General features: G+C 51.3%; 3 protein-coding genes across 4 annotated transcripts; all 3 read right to left on the reverse strand.

The window, feature by feature from the left end:
• Positions 1–4: 4 nt before the first annotated feature.
• LOC108097601 (protein GPR107) lies at positions 5–3,360 on the reverse strand. The gene is made up of 7 exons (XM_017200008.2): positions 3,000–3,360; positions 2,813–2,923; positions 2,611–2,756; positions 1,711–2,551; positions 1,524–1,657; positions 1,198–1,465; positions 5–1,092 (listed from the first exon to the last, which is right to left on the reverse strand). The coding sequence occupies exons 1-7, from the start codon at positions 3,108–3,110 to the stop codon at positions 505–507; spliced, it is 2,199 nt and encodes a 732-aa protein (XP_017055497.1). The 5' UTR covers positions 3,111–3,360; the 3' UTR covers positions 5–504.
• Positions 3,361–3,656: 296 nt separating this feature from the next.
• LOC108097600 (glutamate receptor ionotropic, kainate 3) lies at positions 3,657–7,450 on the reverse strand. The gene is made up of 5 exons (XM_017200007.2): positions 7,289–7,450; positions 7,080–7,229; positions 6,439–6,824; positions 6,149–6,328; positions 3,657–5,844 (listed from the first exon to the last, which is right to left on the reverse strand). The coding sequence occupies exons 1-5, from the start codon at positions 7,350–7,352 to the stop codon at positions 3,817–3,819; spliced, it is 2,808 nt and encodes a 935-aa protein (XP_017055496.1). The 5' UTR covers positions 7,353–7,450; the 3' UTR covers positions 3,657–3,816.
• Positions 7,451–7,822: 372 nt separating this feature from the next.
• On the reverse strand, positions 7,823–14,563 carry LOC108097599 (titin). Of its 2 annotated transcripts, XM_017200005.2 has the most exons (8): positions 14,219–14,563; positions 13,980–14,147; positions 13,746–13,920; positions 13,380–13,683; positions 12,272–13,315; positions 9,190–12,196; positions 8,482–9,130; positions 7,823–8,193 (listed from the first exon to the last, which is right to left on the reverse strand). In XM_017200005.2, the coding sequence occupies exons 1-8, from the start codon at positions 14,262–14,264 to the stop codon at positions 8,040–8,042; spliced, it is 5,547 nt and encodes a 1,848-aa protein (XP_017055494.1). In that variant the 5' UTR covers positions 14,265–14,563; the 3' UTR covers positions 7,823–8,039. The 2 variants fall into 2 exon arrangements, with proteins under 2 accessions (XP_017055494.1, XP_017055493.1); XM_017200004.2 differs by having other exon boundaries at positions 9,190–13,315.
• Positions 14,564–14,942: the final 379 nt, after the last annotated feature.

Here is a 14,942-nt window from a genome sequence, read left to right on the forward strand (position 1 = left end):
AATCTTGAGTTTAAATATTAAAGCTTTGTTATATTCATAAAATTATACGTAATTACATAAGGGTATTTATTATATATGTATATCTTAAACCAAGGAAAGGGCCTGGGTGTCACGAGCGTACAGTAGTCCGTTAAGCGGGTCTATCAATTAGTTATTTACAGGGGCTCCATGGGCGGCCGGCTGGACGGGCTCTAAAGGAGAAGGGGGTGAGGTGAAGGTGGAGGAGCAGTGGGGTGCCCACCAAACGTTAGGCCGACGCGTTGCCCTAAACAAGTTCACGACGTGAGATTATCCCCTCCATTGCCATCGCATATTTCTTATCATTTTCTTTTGATTTTCGGTAATAAACTTCGAACATAAAACATACGCATTAAAGTAAAGGTAAAGTACTAGCTTCTGGCTCAGTATTTGAGTCACACATAAGACCACGAGGGACTACAGACTACGGACTAATGCAGGGAATATGGGTGATGCAGATCGAGTTTGAGTTCCGATGCGCTGGGCTTAATCGTACTCATGGCTTGACTCCCGTTTCGCAATCAGATTCTCGCGCTCATCGTCGTTGCCCTCGATGATGGTGATTCCGCCGGAGCTGCTGCCGTGATTGCGATTGAGCGACTTCACCCGATGCACCGTCTCCGTCAGTCCGGATTCGGTGAGCACTTCCACCTCGTCGTCGTCCTCGTCTTCGTCCGGCACGGTGAAGTACGGATGCGAGGACACCGGACGGAATTTGTAGCCCGTCAGCACGAAGAACACGTAGGTGGCCATCTCGCGGAACATCTCGTCCAGCCAGGCGTACTGGAACACCACCGTCATCTGCAGCAGGTCCACGATGATCCGCGTAAAGTAGATATAGCACACGATCATAATATAGAACTGACGGAAGAGCTTCAGCTTGCGCAGATTGATCGCCGCCTTGCCGTCCGTTGCGGACGCCTCGTGCAGATGGCGGATGGACCAGACAATCGGGAACAGAATGGCACCGCAGCACAGCAGATCCACGAAGAAGAAGATGTTGTGCCAGGTGCGGAACTCGGCGTCGCTCTGATCCGACTCGTCTGTGATGATCTGGGCCACGTTGGCCAGGACCTGCAGGGCAAAAGGAGTGCATTAGGATCGATGCAAATTCCCAATAATTGCAAGATTCGAAAAACGACAACAACAACAAAGATATTTAAATACAAGAAAACTCACTTGCAACGGTATCACAATCATGAAGATCTTCTTATCTTTGTCGGAGAGAATGTGTTTGATAAAAGTCCAGCCAGTGCCGATCAACACAATAGTGATAAAGAGCACGGCACCCTTGAGCAAATGCGCAATATAGTAGAGAATAGCCCAGGTCTCCACATGCTCGCCTCGCTTCTCGATGAAGTGGTAGTTGATCGAATGGAACATCAGCGAGAGCGACTTGAGGAACACCAGCACGGCCATCAAATAGTGGATTTTGTACACAGTGTGCCTGTCACAAAAAACAAATTTGTTTTAACAATCTTTAGAGTTTACCGAACCGAACTCACTTGCTCTTTTTCAAGATGAACACCCAAAAGAGACCGGAAAGGAAGAAGAGCAGACTCATCATGAAGTACAAGGCGGGCAAGGGCATCTCTCCAGCCGACAAGTAGTTGCCATTGTTGTTCTCCTCAATGTCCACCTGAAACGGGTTACTCATTAGCTTGTTTTTAACAGAGTCGCTGAGTAACTCACATTGAAGGACATTATCTTGGCGCTGTGATAGTTGGGACAGGCGTGGAAGTACAGGTTGTAGAGGCCCTCGTCGCGGGGCGTGGCCACCAGCATGGAGAAGTTGAAGCTGTAGTAGTTGACGTTGTCGATGGTCTCCTTGACCAACGGCATGGTCGAATCCTTGCAGAGGTTCTCCTGCGATTGCGGGAACGTCCCGGATCCATATAAATCTACCGCCGCCGGGTCGTCATCGTGTGGAAAGGGATTTGCGGGAGCTGCATCCGAATCGGATTCTTCGGATTTCTTGTTTACTTGCGGTTCGACTTGAGCCGGAGCAGCTGGTGGCGGATTTGCCGGCAACTGTGGAGCAGCAGCTTTAGGAGCTTCTGCGACGACTGGCTTCGCTGGGGCCTCCTCTTCTTTAACGGGAGCTTCCTCCTTCTGAGCGACAGAATTATCCTTAGCATTGGCTTCGCTAGCTTTGGGGGCCACATTTGACTGGGGAGGCACTTCCTGCTTGACGGAATCATTCAGATTGGAAGCCACTTCTGGCTTCGGTGCAGCGTCCTCCTTGGAAGCCTCCACATTCTGGGCAGGGGCAGGGGCAGCCTCCTCCTTGGGCGGCTCAATTTTACCCGCAACTGCAGCGGGCGAGGAAGACTTGAGGTCAGCCGGTTCCTGTTCGAGTGGATCCTCCATGGAGTCATCGGGGCCCTCAGCCGAGTACGCTGGCACATCACGAGTCTGGCGGAACAATACGGAATCGCTGATCTTGGCCATGCGCGAGTTGCGCTTGATTCTTGAAGAGATTTGGTTGTAGATGTGCATGTTGGCCCACTCAGGAGAGCACTTCACACGGACTCTGCAGCCAAAGGAGAATTAAATGAGCGGTAGTCTGACATAAAAATAGAATAAACATACTTCAGCTCTACAAGATCGAGCACAAAGAAAAGAATGGGTCCGCTGTTTTGCTTATTTGGTTGTTCCTCCAGTATGCATTTGTTTTGATGCGAGTCCAGGTAAGGATTCAGTTGGTCAATGGTGGTCTTGTCCAGCGATAAGCCCAACTGCAAAGGAAGGAGGTTATTCATATGGAAAACTAGTGGGTAAATGGATTACCCACCAAGTCCGTGGGCTGTTCCGAGTCAATCGTCAACTTGCTGAGCTGCACGTCCAAATGACCATTCATATAGAATCCAAAGGTGCTGAGTGCGATGTACTGACGCCTGTCATTCTGCAGATAAACAGGGTTTTAGTTAGCCGTGGGTCAGGTGCTCTACTTTGCAATTGATATGCCTCCGCCAACTTACGCGAACTTCCAGGTGATGCTTTCGGGCAAGAATCTGCAGGGGGGCGAGCAGTAGCCCCAGTAGTGCCGCCAGCACCACTATTGATTTAACATCCCCGCCGGGAGCACGCATTTTCCGAATTTTCCGGGGTTTCCGCTCCTCTTCGGTGACGTCTCGTGGCACTTTTGCCGTTGGATTCCGGCGAAATCTCTGGGCACAGACTTCCGCACTTGGTGCGATCGAAAATGCGGCAATCGATTTGCTGCGACCGCCGTCACAGTTCCTATTATTCACACCTCACCTTGACAAAACACCCAAAAACTTTTCCTTTTTCTCGGGGGAAAAAAAAGGTTGAGAACAAATTGGAGGAGCCAGTATGACAGTGGGCTAGATGTTTGGAAATACCAACCGTCTTGCCGGGTACTATAAAAATACTAGAAAATATACTGATAAGCGCTAGGCAACATAATTTTACTTGTTTAAGCACCATCAAATGTAACGGTTTTTGAAAACATCACAAAAAAAAATAAGCGTAATATTTTAAGATGTTTCCCATACAACAAACTGCATTTTTAAAATTGATAAAATTCCAGACCCGTGGATTTTAAATATTCTCATTTTAATATTTTGTGAATAATATAGTAAACTATTTGATTGTGATATAAATTATTAATTGCATTGTTACTTAACATTGTTGTACATTGTGTTATAAAAAAAAGTTTAACTTTTTGATAAAAATTGCGGGTTTTCGACTTCATTACATTTCCAAAAGAAATTCGCTACGGACTAGGTGCACTAGAGAAAAAGGTTTTGAAGCATCGTTCGAAATAGGTTCTCCTTATTCCATGTAGCCTCCTTGGGAGTCGGAGGCGCCGAGGTTCCTCCTCGAGTAGAGTCCCTGTCGCGGCTTGAATTTGCCATCGCCCAGCGTGATCCTGGCCGGGAGCTTCTTGCCCCGGAATGTGGCCGCCTCGAAGGAGGGCGGTGGCGACACGTTCACCGGCTTCTCCGGCTCCGTTTCCAGCGGAACGGGGATGTGCCACGCCTGCTTCGTGGTGCTGGTGGCCGTTGGCGGAGCCGTCGAGGAATCCCCTCCCGAGGAATCATCCACCGGACGAACCTGGGTGATCTCGAGCTTGTTTTGCTTCTTCTTGTAGTACAGCACCTCCATGCCGAGGGTCATCATGGCCAGGACGAGGCCGAAGAGGGTGGCGATGAACACTCCGCCCAAACTCTCGAGGGTAATGCCCTCCTGATCCTCCGAGAGCGGGCAGTTCCTCAGGTTCGATTGGTTCCAGTACTTGGCCTTCAGCTCCTCGAAGAAGCGATCCTTCTGCAGCTCCAGGATAGCGTAGCTCAGCTCGTCGCCCAAGTGGCTCCCTTGCTGGACGGCCACGGCATAAGGTTGCTCCGCGAACACCTCGCCCACTTCGGTGAGATTGCAGTTCCTCGTGATCTCGTACTTGATCTCCGCCGAGTCGTGGATGAAGGCGTAGTCGGCATTCTCATGGGCATCCACATTCGCGAATCCCTCCCTGGCATCCGCGACCGGCTGCGAACTATTGATGGCCAGCAGGATGTGTCCGTACTGCTCCTTGATGGGATAGTCCCAGATGCGGAACTTCTTGAAGTCCTTGCTGGCATTCAGCGCCAGCTCCTTCCACATCCTGTACAGCGTGTCCTCGGCGAACTTCATGTTCACGAAGTACTGGTGCGTATCCGAGTCCTTGACCACGGTGTAGTTGATCCTCGACTGGCGGGCCAGCTGCTCCAGCGACTGAACCGGCGTCTGCATCCTCTCCACGGTGAGAAAGGCGGCCAGATTGGCGGTGAAAGTGGCTAGCATGAGGACCACAAAGAGCCAATAGGCGGCCACCAGCATCCTGCCGGAAATCGCTTTCGGTGCTTCGCCTCCACCTTGCGGAGTGAACGAGGTGAGGGCGAACCAGAAGCTCTCCCGCAGCGTGAACTCCCGGCAGGCATACGGATACGCCTGTCGATTGTTCCGTGAACTGTACGGCGAGTACTTGTCCATGAACCAAATCATGATGGCCGTGCCCACCAAGGCGGCCACAATGCTCAGCCACACCTCCAGGCGGAGCACGGTCATGAACTTGAACAGCGATGTCCGGCGCACCGGTTTCCGGATGGCAATCGATATGCCCGTCTGTTCGTAGTACGGTGGCAGGAAATCGATCACCTCCTCGCGTTCCGAGTACATTTTCAGTGCAGCAATGGCGAAGTCCGTCTCACCACGGACCAGATCGCCCACCACGCCGTCCCACTCGCCCCGCTCGTTCAGCTCGCCCATGTGACCCACTTCCGGGGCCACGATCTCGTACTCGAAGTTTAGTTTCTGGGAGAGCCGGATGATGAAGTCGATGCAGTAGCCCTCCCAAATGGGCGAACCACTGCGGTCGCGCAGGAGCTCCCCGGTTCGCTCGTTCCGGCGGAGGTAGCTCCACGGAATGCTCTCGGCGGTGCCGATCCGGAAGAACCGGCGGGCCGGACTGATCGTCTCGTTCAGGAGCCGCATCTCACCCACCGACGACCAGGCGGCCAGATCGGTTTTGGCCTCGTGCTCAGAGCTGTAGTATCCGGCGGATATGTTCACTGCAAAGGTCAATCCCGCCACCGGACTCTGGGAGGGATCCTGCACCCGAGCAGGCGGCGAGGCGTACGCAAGGAAGTTGCTCCAGTGCACCATGTCCAGCCAGTTGTGCTCGTCCTCCACGGGATCCCCCGGGACCTCCGAGGAGGAGAAGGTGCCATTGCAGTCGTGGTAGATGGCCATCGGGTAGACGGGAGTCACCTGCGCCGCGTTTATCAGGCTGCGCAGAACATTCAGCAGCATGGCTCGCTGCATCTGCGGGATTTTGGATGGTAAAAGGATTAGCCAGCAAATGGATATATAATATATTATACACACAAATATTAACCTAATTTTTACGCAATTTAAGAAGTTTAATGTATAGATGTATGTATTTTTCAAATTTAAAAAAACCTCTTTAAAGTGAAAAATTCATGTAAGATATCTTATGATTTGAAATGTTCTTAAATAATTTTGAAGAATTTTTTTAAAATTTAGAATAAGTAACGGAAGGGACAAGGAGTTTTTAAATTCTATAAATAATCTTTCGCCATTTTTGATATTGGATGTATCAACTCACCGTGAATCCACTGCCGCAATATAGATCCGGCATCGGCATCGATCGGCATATCGCCCGGGGACTCAATGTAAAGCGGGTGCACAACTCCGCCTGGCGCCTGTACTTAAAAACCCGATCCCTGGTGTCCAGGAACACAAAGTGCCACTCCAAGGGGCGCTGAAACAGTCCAGCTTTTTGCACCTGAAAATAAAGAAAGAAAAAATATTGCAATTTAGAACGAAAATTACTATAGAACATGGGTTTTTATGAGATTATTAAATTTCAAAAAGATTTTTTATTGTTTTATTCACCTTATCGAAAAGTCCATTCATGGCGGCCGCACGGGCAAAGAGTGCCACATATGTGGGCGCCGGACGCAGTGCTCGGATGCGCTCGAGGAAGCTCTGCCCAGGATCGGTCTGGCTGGCGTCCAGGATCAGTGTGCGGAAGGGATACCCAATCAGCATCTGCTCCATCGCCTCGGCGGCATCCCGAGCATTCATGAACACCATGGCCACGTTGTTCGCCCGCTTCTGGCGCATGAAGTCCCCGAACATGTCCAAAAAGGGCCGCATGATCCTCTCCAGACGCACATAGCCAATTCCCAGGGAGCGCACCAGCTCGTAGCCCTCCTCCCAGTGGCGGTAGGTGAGGTCGATCACAGCGCTGGTTCCGGCAGTTGAAAGGATCTCGCAGACTGCAGGAAATCAATTGTTAGGTTCAATGATATAAAAAATGGTTCACATCTTTCTAAACTACGTTTTTTTTTTAATTTTTAAGTATAACTTCTGTAAAACAGACAAAAATTATTTGATTTCAATGGGAAAGACACTTTTGTCATTGGTTATTGACCTTTTAACAAACTGGATACCAGTGTTGAAAACTATTTTTTTTACTTTTCAATTTTTAAGTTAAAGGAATACAAAAAGTTTGTTTCGCCTATATTACTTACATCGCTGCATGTCCAAGCCATCTTCCGAACGGGTCAAAGTCAAGGACGTGTCGGCCACTTTAACGTCCAGCTTAAGGGCGTCCAGTTCCTTGAGAACCACCACCATGTCCGCATCGAATTCCGCCCGCTGAACGGGCTCGACCCAAAAGGCTGTTAGGAGTAATCAGAAATTTAACTGCCGACTGAGGCGAATTTCCGAGAACACCCACTTATCTGGAGGGTCTCCGCGTTGGCACAACTGAAGGCGAGCAGGAATAGCAGTGGGAGCTCCATGGCCAACCGATTGCACTGAGTTCTTGCTGAGATTTAAGTCCTGGCGATGGTGGACATGGGACAAGTGCCTCAATTTCCGCCCAATTATGCCAATTATAATTCGCGTGTGGTGTCCATCAATGGACAATATGCATATTTCAGCAGCTGGAAATGACAGCTAGCGTTCCATTACCAAAAGAAGTCAAGAGACTTGAGAGATTGGTTATTGTTACTTCTATATATTCAGTTTATCCGATAGATTACAATGAAATCAAATCATACAATTTTGTTCGGGCAAGGCCTTAGTAATACCAAAAAAAAAACGGATCTTAACAATTAAATCAACTGGCTATCAATATACAGCGTTATATATATTTTTCTCTATATATTTATAAATAATTGCGAATGTGGATAATGAAACATAAATTAGCGATTCATCTGAAATATCCTTGTGAATGTTGTGTGAGCAGGTTGTGCTGCTCCGTCGCAACTTACGTCGAAAATAATTAAGATATTTTAATAATAGCGGTCCTTGGTTATTCCTTTTTTAGTCTAAGGTAACATAAGAATGAGGGTATAATTCAAATTTAAAACTTGTTCTTCTCTACTACGCTTATCTATGGGAGGCTTAAAAAGCTGAGAGGAGTACTCCCGTGATTGCCAACGAGCGTCTTAGGTGTACATAATAACGTTCAAACGGAGATGCAATCAGGTGCCGTGCAGATGCGAAAGTATCGACTCGATGTCCTCGATCTCCACGCTGTGGTTCTGGTTCTGCGGATCCTTCTGCTGCGCCGAGCTCTCCGAGGTGTCCTCGCCTCCATCCACACTGCTGCTGCTCGCCGGCATCGTGGCTGAGTTTCTATTTGAACGAACGGATAGCATTATTGTAGTTGAACTGGTTTTCATAGAAAGATTTAACAACGAGTTTGTTTTCATTAAGGCGGCTTAACTATGATTTGAACTTTATTGGTTTCTATGGGAATGGTTGACTTGTTTATACATTTCTTTACGTGTTTAGTTATTTCAAGGACTCAATAGGTAACAAATTTGAACGACATTGAAGACACACTCGTAAATAAATAAGCAAGGTTCCTTCAATTCGCAAAAAGGAAGGAAATGAAAACTACTTTCAAATGACATTACTTACATGGTGGCCACCTCCAGGTCGTTTTCGTCTTGCGGCTCGCTCCTCGACAGCGGCTTCTCCACCAGCGGCGTTGACGTGGCCGAGGGATGATCTCCGCCACTTGCACTTGCACTCACTCCCGTTGAAGTTGCTCCACTATTGCTGGTCAAGCGGCGAATCCGCTTCTTGGGAATATTGCGAATGGCGCTGGCCAGCGGCTGCCCCAGATGCAGCAGTTGGCCATTGGCGATGCGCAGCGTGTGCAGCTGCTCGTCGTCGGTCATCATGCGCATCTGGTAGTTCTTGAAATAGCTGGCCGGCTGGCGGATCATCGGATTGCCGGACTTGGGCCCGTTGTCCGCGTACGAAAAGTTGAAGGTGCAGAGCTCCTGGCTGCGACTCAAACTCAAATCCTGCTCGTAATCGCTTTCATCGGTTGGACACGATTCCGGTTCAGGTGGTTGGTTCGCCTTGGCTTGTGGCATCGCCGTTATCTGTTGCTTCTGCTCTGGTGATCCCTGTGTGGATTCCGCCTCCGCCACCATGGGCAATGCGGAGGTGGGCATCCTGGCTTCGGTACGTTTCTTCACCGGCTTCTTGGTGTTCGCTTTAGCATTCGATTTCGCCGTGTCGCCACCACCGACTTTGGAGGGCTCCTCCGGAGCAGGAGCTAATATTAAGTAGAACTTTAGTTTATAAAACCAAATCTCTGGGATTTGGAGTACTTACTTTTATTGTCGATCAAGCGAGATGAACGACGCATGGAGATCTTGGCTGGCTCCCCGTTGACAACCTTTTTGGGACGTCCACGTTTTCCCGGCGCAGGTTGTGCCGCAATCTCAACCGCTGTACGGTTCACTTTGGGTTTAACCGCCGCCGCCGCCGTCGTCGATGGTTCCTGCTTGATGGCCGAAAGATGGAGGGCACTCAGCAGGGCGGGATCCAGTTTGCTGGGCGGTGGATCTGTTGGCGCATTTGGTGGATCAGGATCAGGATCTTTGGTGGGCGCAACTTCTTCGATTGCCTTTTTGGCCGCCTTGGTTTTTATTGGCTCTACGTGCTCTCGCTTCTTGGGCGACTTTTGGCTGCTGGGATTGGCCATCTTGGCCGTCTCCCGCATGGCCGTGAGCTTCTTGGTTGCAGTCTTCTTGTTTTGCGCCCTGGCTGGCTGGGATTGCTCCTTGAACTTGGCCATCACGCGCTGGCGCTTCTCGTCCAGCTGCTGTCGTTGCTGCTGCTCCTGGAGGTGAATGGAATTCGAAGTAGGTAGGTCTTCCGGTGGAGGTGGCGGTGGAAGATCAACTGGCGGCGGAGGCGGTGGAAGATCAACTGGCGGAGGTGGTGGCGGAGCAGCTGGTGGATTGGCGGGAAGTGGAGGAGCAGCTGGCAGATATTCAGCACTCAATCGATTGGCCATCGGAGCAGGAAGTGGGGGATACGCTCGCGACTCCCCACTGGTGTCCGCCTCCTGGGCCTGCTGCTCCTTGCTCGGCGTCAGCCAGTTCCTGATGGGATAGCGCACCTCGCCATCCTGGCTGACCAGCTGACCCGGCTGACTGTCAATGGCCAGCATGGGCAGCACTGCGTCCTGCGAACCGGCGGCCGTCTTCAGCCACTCCTCGTCCTCCGTGCTGCTGATGTTCGATAGGTTGTCTATGTTGAGCAGCAAGTGGTCGGCCTTTTTGGCCCCCTCCCGCTCCTCCTCCTCCTCCTCGCCATCGTTGGCCTCCTCGCGATCGCTTTCCCCATCGCCGCTGTGCGAGCTCGTCGTGGATGAGGAACTGGAGGATGAGCTACTGGAGGAACGGGAACTCGAACTGGACGAGGATGAGGACGAGGTCGCCGAGGAGCTGGAACTACTCGAATCCTCGATGATGGCCTCCGGCAGACCGGGCAGCAGTTTGTAGTGCGGCAGTTGCTGATGTTGCTGATCCGACGGATGGGATCCGGCTGCAGCGGACTCCGCGCTGTCCACCGCCTCGCTGCCGAAGGAGCGCACGCGTCGCAGGACAGTGGGCTCCAAGGACAGAACGACAGCTTGCTTCACCGTCTGTGGTGTTCTCTCTGCGATCTTCTCTGTTTCCTCCTCTGACGACTGAATTTCGATGGTTTTTTCGGGTCTCCTTGGTGTCTCTTTATTGTCCTCAGAATGCCCATCATCCCCTTCTTTCTGCCCCTTCGATCTCTTAGGTGTCGCCTTATTGTCTTCAGGATGCTCCTCCTCCTCCTCCTCCCCTTTCTCCAGTCTTTCCAACTCCTCCAGCACCTCGATGATATTTTCCTCGACATTAATCTGAGCCTTCGGCTGCTTCTTCTCCTGGAGCTCCTCCCACTGCTGGATTGCGCACTGCGCATTGGCATCCGTGTGCTCCGCTTCGTCCGGACGATAGTAGGAGCTGCTTGAGGAGTATTCAGTCTTGGCAGCACTGCCAACCGGCGTTCCAGGTCGCTGGCCAAATGGTGTCAAGCGAAAGCCGGGCGTAATGGCGCTCAGCTGGGGCGTGTCCATAATACTCTTGGTGTCCGAACCGAAGAGGAAGCTGCTGCTGGGCAGCTTGCCATACGGTGTGTCCATCGGTGGTATAGCCATTCCTGGAGTCGGTGGAATGGCGGCGGCTCCAGTGCCGCCCGCTTGCTCCGATGCGGTGGCCACCCCAAGTGCACCACTTGCTCCTGCTCCGATGGGCGAGGCCTTGAAGGGCGTGTCCAGCAGCATGGCCATGTTGGCCGGCGCCATTTCAGCTGCCAGGGCCTTGAACTGCTCCTGATCCTTCGCTCCAGTCTTCTCAGGCTCCTTTCCGTTCTCCCCAGCCTCCTCCTCTTTCGTATCAGTTTTCCCTTCAGTTTTCTTATCCTCAACCTTATCCACTACTCCTTCCTTCACCTCCACTTGAGGCTCCTCTACGATATCCTCTTTGGTGTCAAGTATCTTCTTCTTTTTCAGAGCCTTGGGTTTCTGCGGCGTGACGATCTTAATGTTAATCTTCTCCGCGGATTCACCGCCAGTGCGCAGTGGTTTCTTGACCTGGTTCTTGGGCTCCATTTTCGGCTTGGCCGCCGCGGCTTTTCGGGCTCTGGAAGTGGGAGTCTCCTTCTTCTTGGGACGCCTCGCACGGCCGCTGGTCTTCACCTCCTCGCGCTTGGAGTTGATCTCGCGCAGACGATTCTCCAGATCCGAATTGGAGCCTTGCAACTGGCGCTGCCAGGCGGCCATGTCGGCATCGGCAGCTGTTTCCCTGGTGGCGGAGGTGCCCCTTTCCGCCTTCTTATTGATCGGTTGCTCCTCCTGCAGGTTCTCTTTGCTGGCCTCTGCGCTGTCATCGTGGGCGGAGGAGGATGCGCTGCAGGCGGAGGTGTTCTTGGGCACGCTGCCCTCCTGATCCTGTTCCGCCTTCGATTCCGACTCCGCCTGCGAGATGATCCGCTTGCAGGCCTTGACCGCCGCCTGCCGCTTCTGTTTCCTCTTCGGTGTGGAAACCAGTGGAGGAACCGGAGCCGCATCCGCTGGCGGAGGAGCGGCAGCCGGAGGGTTGGCCTTGATAACCGTCTGGTTGCTGCACTCCTCCATGGCGAACAGTGGCGGCACACCGCCAAGTCCCTCGTTAGAGCTCAAATCGCAAGCCGCCTGGATGATCTCCACATGGTTGATGATCGGCTTCTCCTTGCTCCTGGCCAGCAAACCAGGCCGCCTCGTGGACAGTGGCGTATTGGGATGCAGGACGGCAGCCGCAGGAACCTTGGGCGAGAAAGTTAAAGTTCGTACATGCGAGGTTCTCTTTCGGGGAGTGGACAAGCTACGGAAGGCCTTTACATTGACGATTCCTGCCGTGGAGGGCGTCACCCGCTCGAAAACCTGCCGCGAAGAGTCCAGGGAGGCGGGTGGCATCTTCCGCAGCTCCTCCTCCTGCAGATGCTCCTCCAATTGCTCCTTTTGTGGTGGTGCTGCTGCTGCTCCAATCGCTTTGCTTGCGTTCTCCTTCGATTTGGTCAGCTCTTTTACTAATTGAACAGGAGGCTCTGCGCTCGGCGGTGGTGGCTGCTTCTGGGCACTGTTGATGATGATGGAATTGGGGGGCAGCTGGTTGGCGGACAGCATTATCGGCTCGGGCAGCGAGATCTCTATGTGGGAGTCATCCACATTGGCGAAGGCATCCGGCCCGAGTTGCTGGGCCACCCACTCGTTGTTCACCAGGAATGGAAGGTGCGAGAGCAGGCCGCCGTTGGAGAGGTACATCGGAAAGGTCAGCTGCCCGGTGGTGGCGTCCACACACACCTGACCGGCAGCCGCCGATTCTACATCGCTGAGCATTGATGCCGGATCGGCAAAGTTCAGATTCAAGCCGTCGCTGGTGAAGCTCACATTCGAGGTATCCATGCCGGCCACCATTTTCTGGACACTTTCATTGGAGTTCAGTACAATAAGCTTGGATATGGAGAAGTTGGGGTCCGCGTTGGTGCCTGTGGTGGCTGCTACGGCAGTGCGAATGATGAGCGGCGTTTGCGGTGGCACGGGATCCGCGGGCACGGACAGTTCTGCCGGAGGCATTTGCTCAACGGCAGCGGGAATGGCGGGAGCAGAAGTTACAGCAGGAGCATGAGGTGCTGCAGTGGCAGCAGACGAGCCGGCTAGGTTCTCATTCAGCGGCACGTCATCCCCGATCACCACCTCCTGGATGATGCGATCGAACGAGGGATCCTTCTCGGTAGCCTCCAATATGTTCTTGACCAGACCGTCCAACATGTCGTCACAGCTAACTGTCGGATTGGTCACAGTCACCGTCTGCAGCGCCACGTTTATGTTCTTCACCAGCGTGGCCTGGAAGTCCTGGTTCTTAATTATCGCACTAGCTAGTTCCTAAAAAAACAAAAAACAAATATCTAAGTAACTACGAAGCAAGTAAACAGATTATCACACTTACAGGCATGCTTTGCGGCGTTAGGACAAGAGGATTCTCCTCTCCGTGTCCCTGGCGCGGAGTGGAATTGTTCCGCGGACCAGGACCACTCTCCGGAAGCAGCTCCTCCTCTTCCAAATCTTCGGAGCCCGTTGTGCTCTCCTCCTCGTCCTCCACTTCTCGATTCGCATCGTCATCCTCTTGACCGGCTAGGAAACTGAGCTTCAGCTTCTCGCGGTTAACGCTGCAGTAGAAGTGCGGCGGCAACAGACGCGGACGCTTGCTAAACGAGGGTGAGGAGAGGCTGTTCACTGGGGATTGGGTGCGTCTGCGGAATGGAAAAGGTAAACGTGAGAGAGGTTTTCGGTTATGTGAGAATTCCATAATTACAAGCGCCTCCTCTTGCGATGCGACTGCGAGGTCCTGGGTTCTTTCGGAGTGCTGTTTTCATTGATGCAACTGCTCCTGTCAGCGTTGGCTATCAGTTCGTTGACCCGTTCGGACAACTTTAGCTGCTGCAACTGCTGACGCGCTTCTAGCGGCAACTTTTGTACAGCGCCGGCCACTGAAAAGAAGGGGCTTTTGTCAGGACAACTTAACTGCAGAAAGTGATGTAGATCTTACCCAAGCCTGTGATCTTGACGTGCTCGCATATGATATCCTCTAGGCCGCCGTTGAGGAAGTTGTGCGTCTGTAAGCCCTGCTTGAGGGCCAGGAACTCGTGGCGCAGGTGCGGCGATGTGCGACACAAAGTGTGTGCGGCCTTTTCCAGATTCTGGTTAACCAAGTAGCCTATACCAATATAATTGGCGAGAAAAATAATCATGAATATAGCGGCAGGGCAGGGAAAACCAACAACTTACCTAGAACCAAACGAGCTACATCGGAATGAAGGACAATTGACTCCATGGCAGGACTTCCTAGGTCAGCGAAGCATCACCAAAAACTCTGCAAATTGAACACAAACGACGCTCTTCCTCGTTTTTCGCCTTTCCTTTTTTTCGATGGACGCGATTTCAATAGCTGATTTCGCAAAGCCACAGGGTGTAGCACTCACTAGTTAGTCAGTATCGGAGTTGTGGGTTATTTTGCTAGGAAACAAACACATTCCTATGCCTATTTGCCGACTATTTTCGTTTTGTTGTTGCCGATTGTAGCGGCGCACTGTACAACACACATAGGTTAACATAGCATCTGTGTTTTTTTTTTGCCGCCCGCCAAAACAACGCAACAGGGTTGCCGCAGCGCCTGAATATCGATATTTTACCGTTGTTTCAGCTTGGGTGAATATCGAGCGTTATTACATGTAACTGGAAATTAATATAGAAACTAGAATAAGCATTAATTAAGTAGAACGAAACCATAAATCTATATTAAATGTTTCATTATTATTTACTGTTCGAAAATTTACACTCTCAGGTAGAGACTTCTTTCTATAACGTATAAAACTAGTAGGTGATTTCTATTACGAAAGGTAAATTTTTTGTTGTATTATGTAATTTTCCTACATACTATCAATTTAATAATATAATATAATTTAATAATATAATATAATAAAAATTTTATACCGCAGTATTGCAAATATTC

This window comes from Drosophila ficusphila, unplaced genomic scaffold (genome assembly GCF_018152265.1).
Source record: "Drosophila ficusphila isolate 14025-0441.05 unplaced genomic scaffold, ASM1815226v1 contig_197, whole genome shotgun sequence".
Classification (NCBI taxonomy): domain Eukaryota; kingdom Metazoa; phylum Arthropoda; class Insecta; order Diptera; family Drosophilidae; genus Drosophila; species Drosophila ficusphila.

Coding starts and splice junctions, on each gene's coding strand:
- LOC108097601 (XM_017200008.2), bottom strand. CDS start 3,110: ATGCGTGCTCCCGGCGGGGATGTTAAATCAATAGTGGTGCTGGCGGCA. Junction 2,757..2,812: donor CGGAACAGCCCACGGACTTG/GTGGGTAATCCA, acceptor CTTCCTTTGCAG/TTGGGCTTATCGCTGGACAA. Junction 1,466..1,523: donor TTCATCTTGAAAAAGAGCAA/GTGAGTTCGGTT, acceptor TTTTTGTGACAG/GCACACTGTGTACAAAATCC.
- LOC108097600 (XM_017200007.2), bottom strand. CDS start 7,352: ATGGAGCTCCCACTGCTATTCCTGCTCGCCTTCAGTTGTGCCAACGCG. Junction 6,329..6,438: donor TGAATGGACTTTTCGATAAG/GTGAATAAAACA, acceptor CTTTATTTTCAG/GTGCAAAAAGCTGGACTGTT. Junction 5,845..6,148: donor ATTGCGGCAGTGGATTCACG/GTGAGTTGATAC, acceptor AAAATCCCGCAG/ATGCAGCGAGCCATGCTGCT.
- LOC108097599 (XM_017200004.2), bottom strand. CDS start 14,264: ATGGAGTCAATTGTCCTTCATTCCGATGTAGCTCGTTTGGTTCTAG. Junction 14,148..14,218: donor TGTAGCTCGTTTGGTTCTAG/GTAAGTTGTTGG, acceptor ATATTGGTATAG/GCTACTTGGTTAACCAGAAT. Junction 13,316..13,379: donor TAACGCCGCAAAGCATGCCT/GTAAGTGTGATA, acceptor TTGTTTTTTTAG/GAACTAGCTAGTGCGATAAT.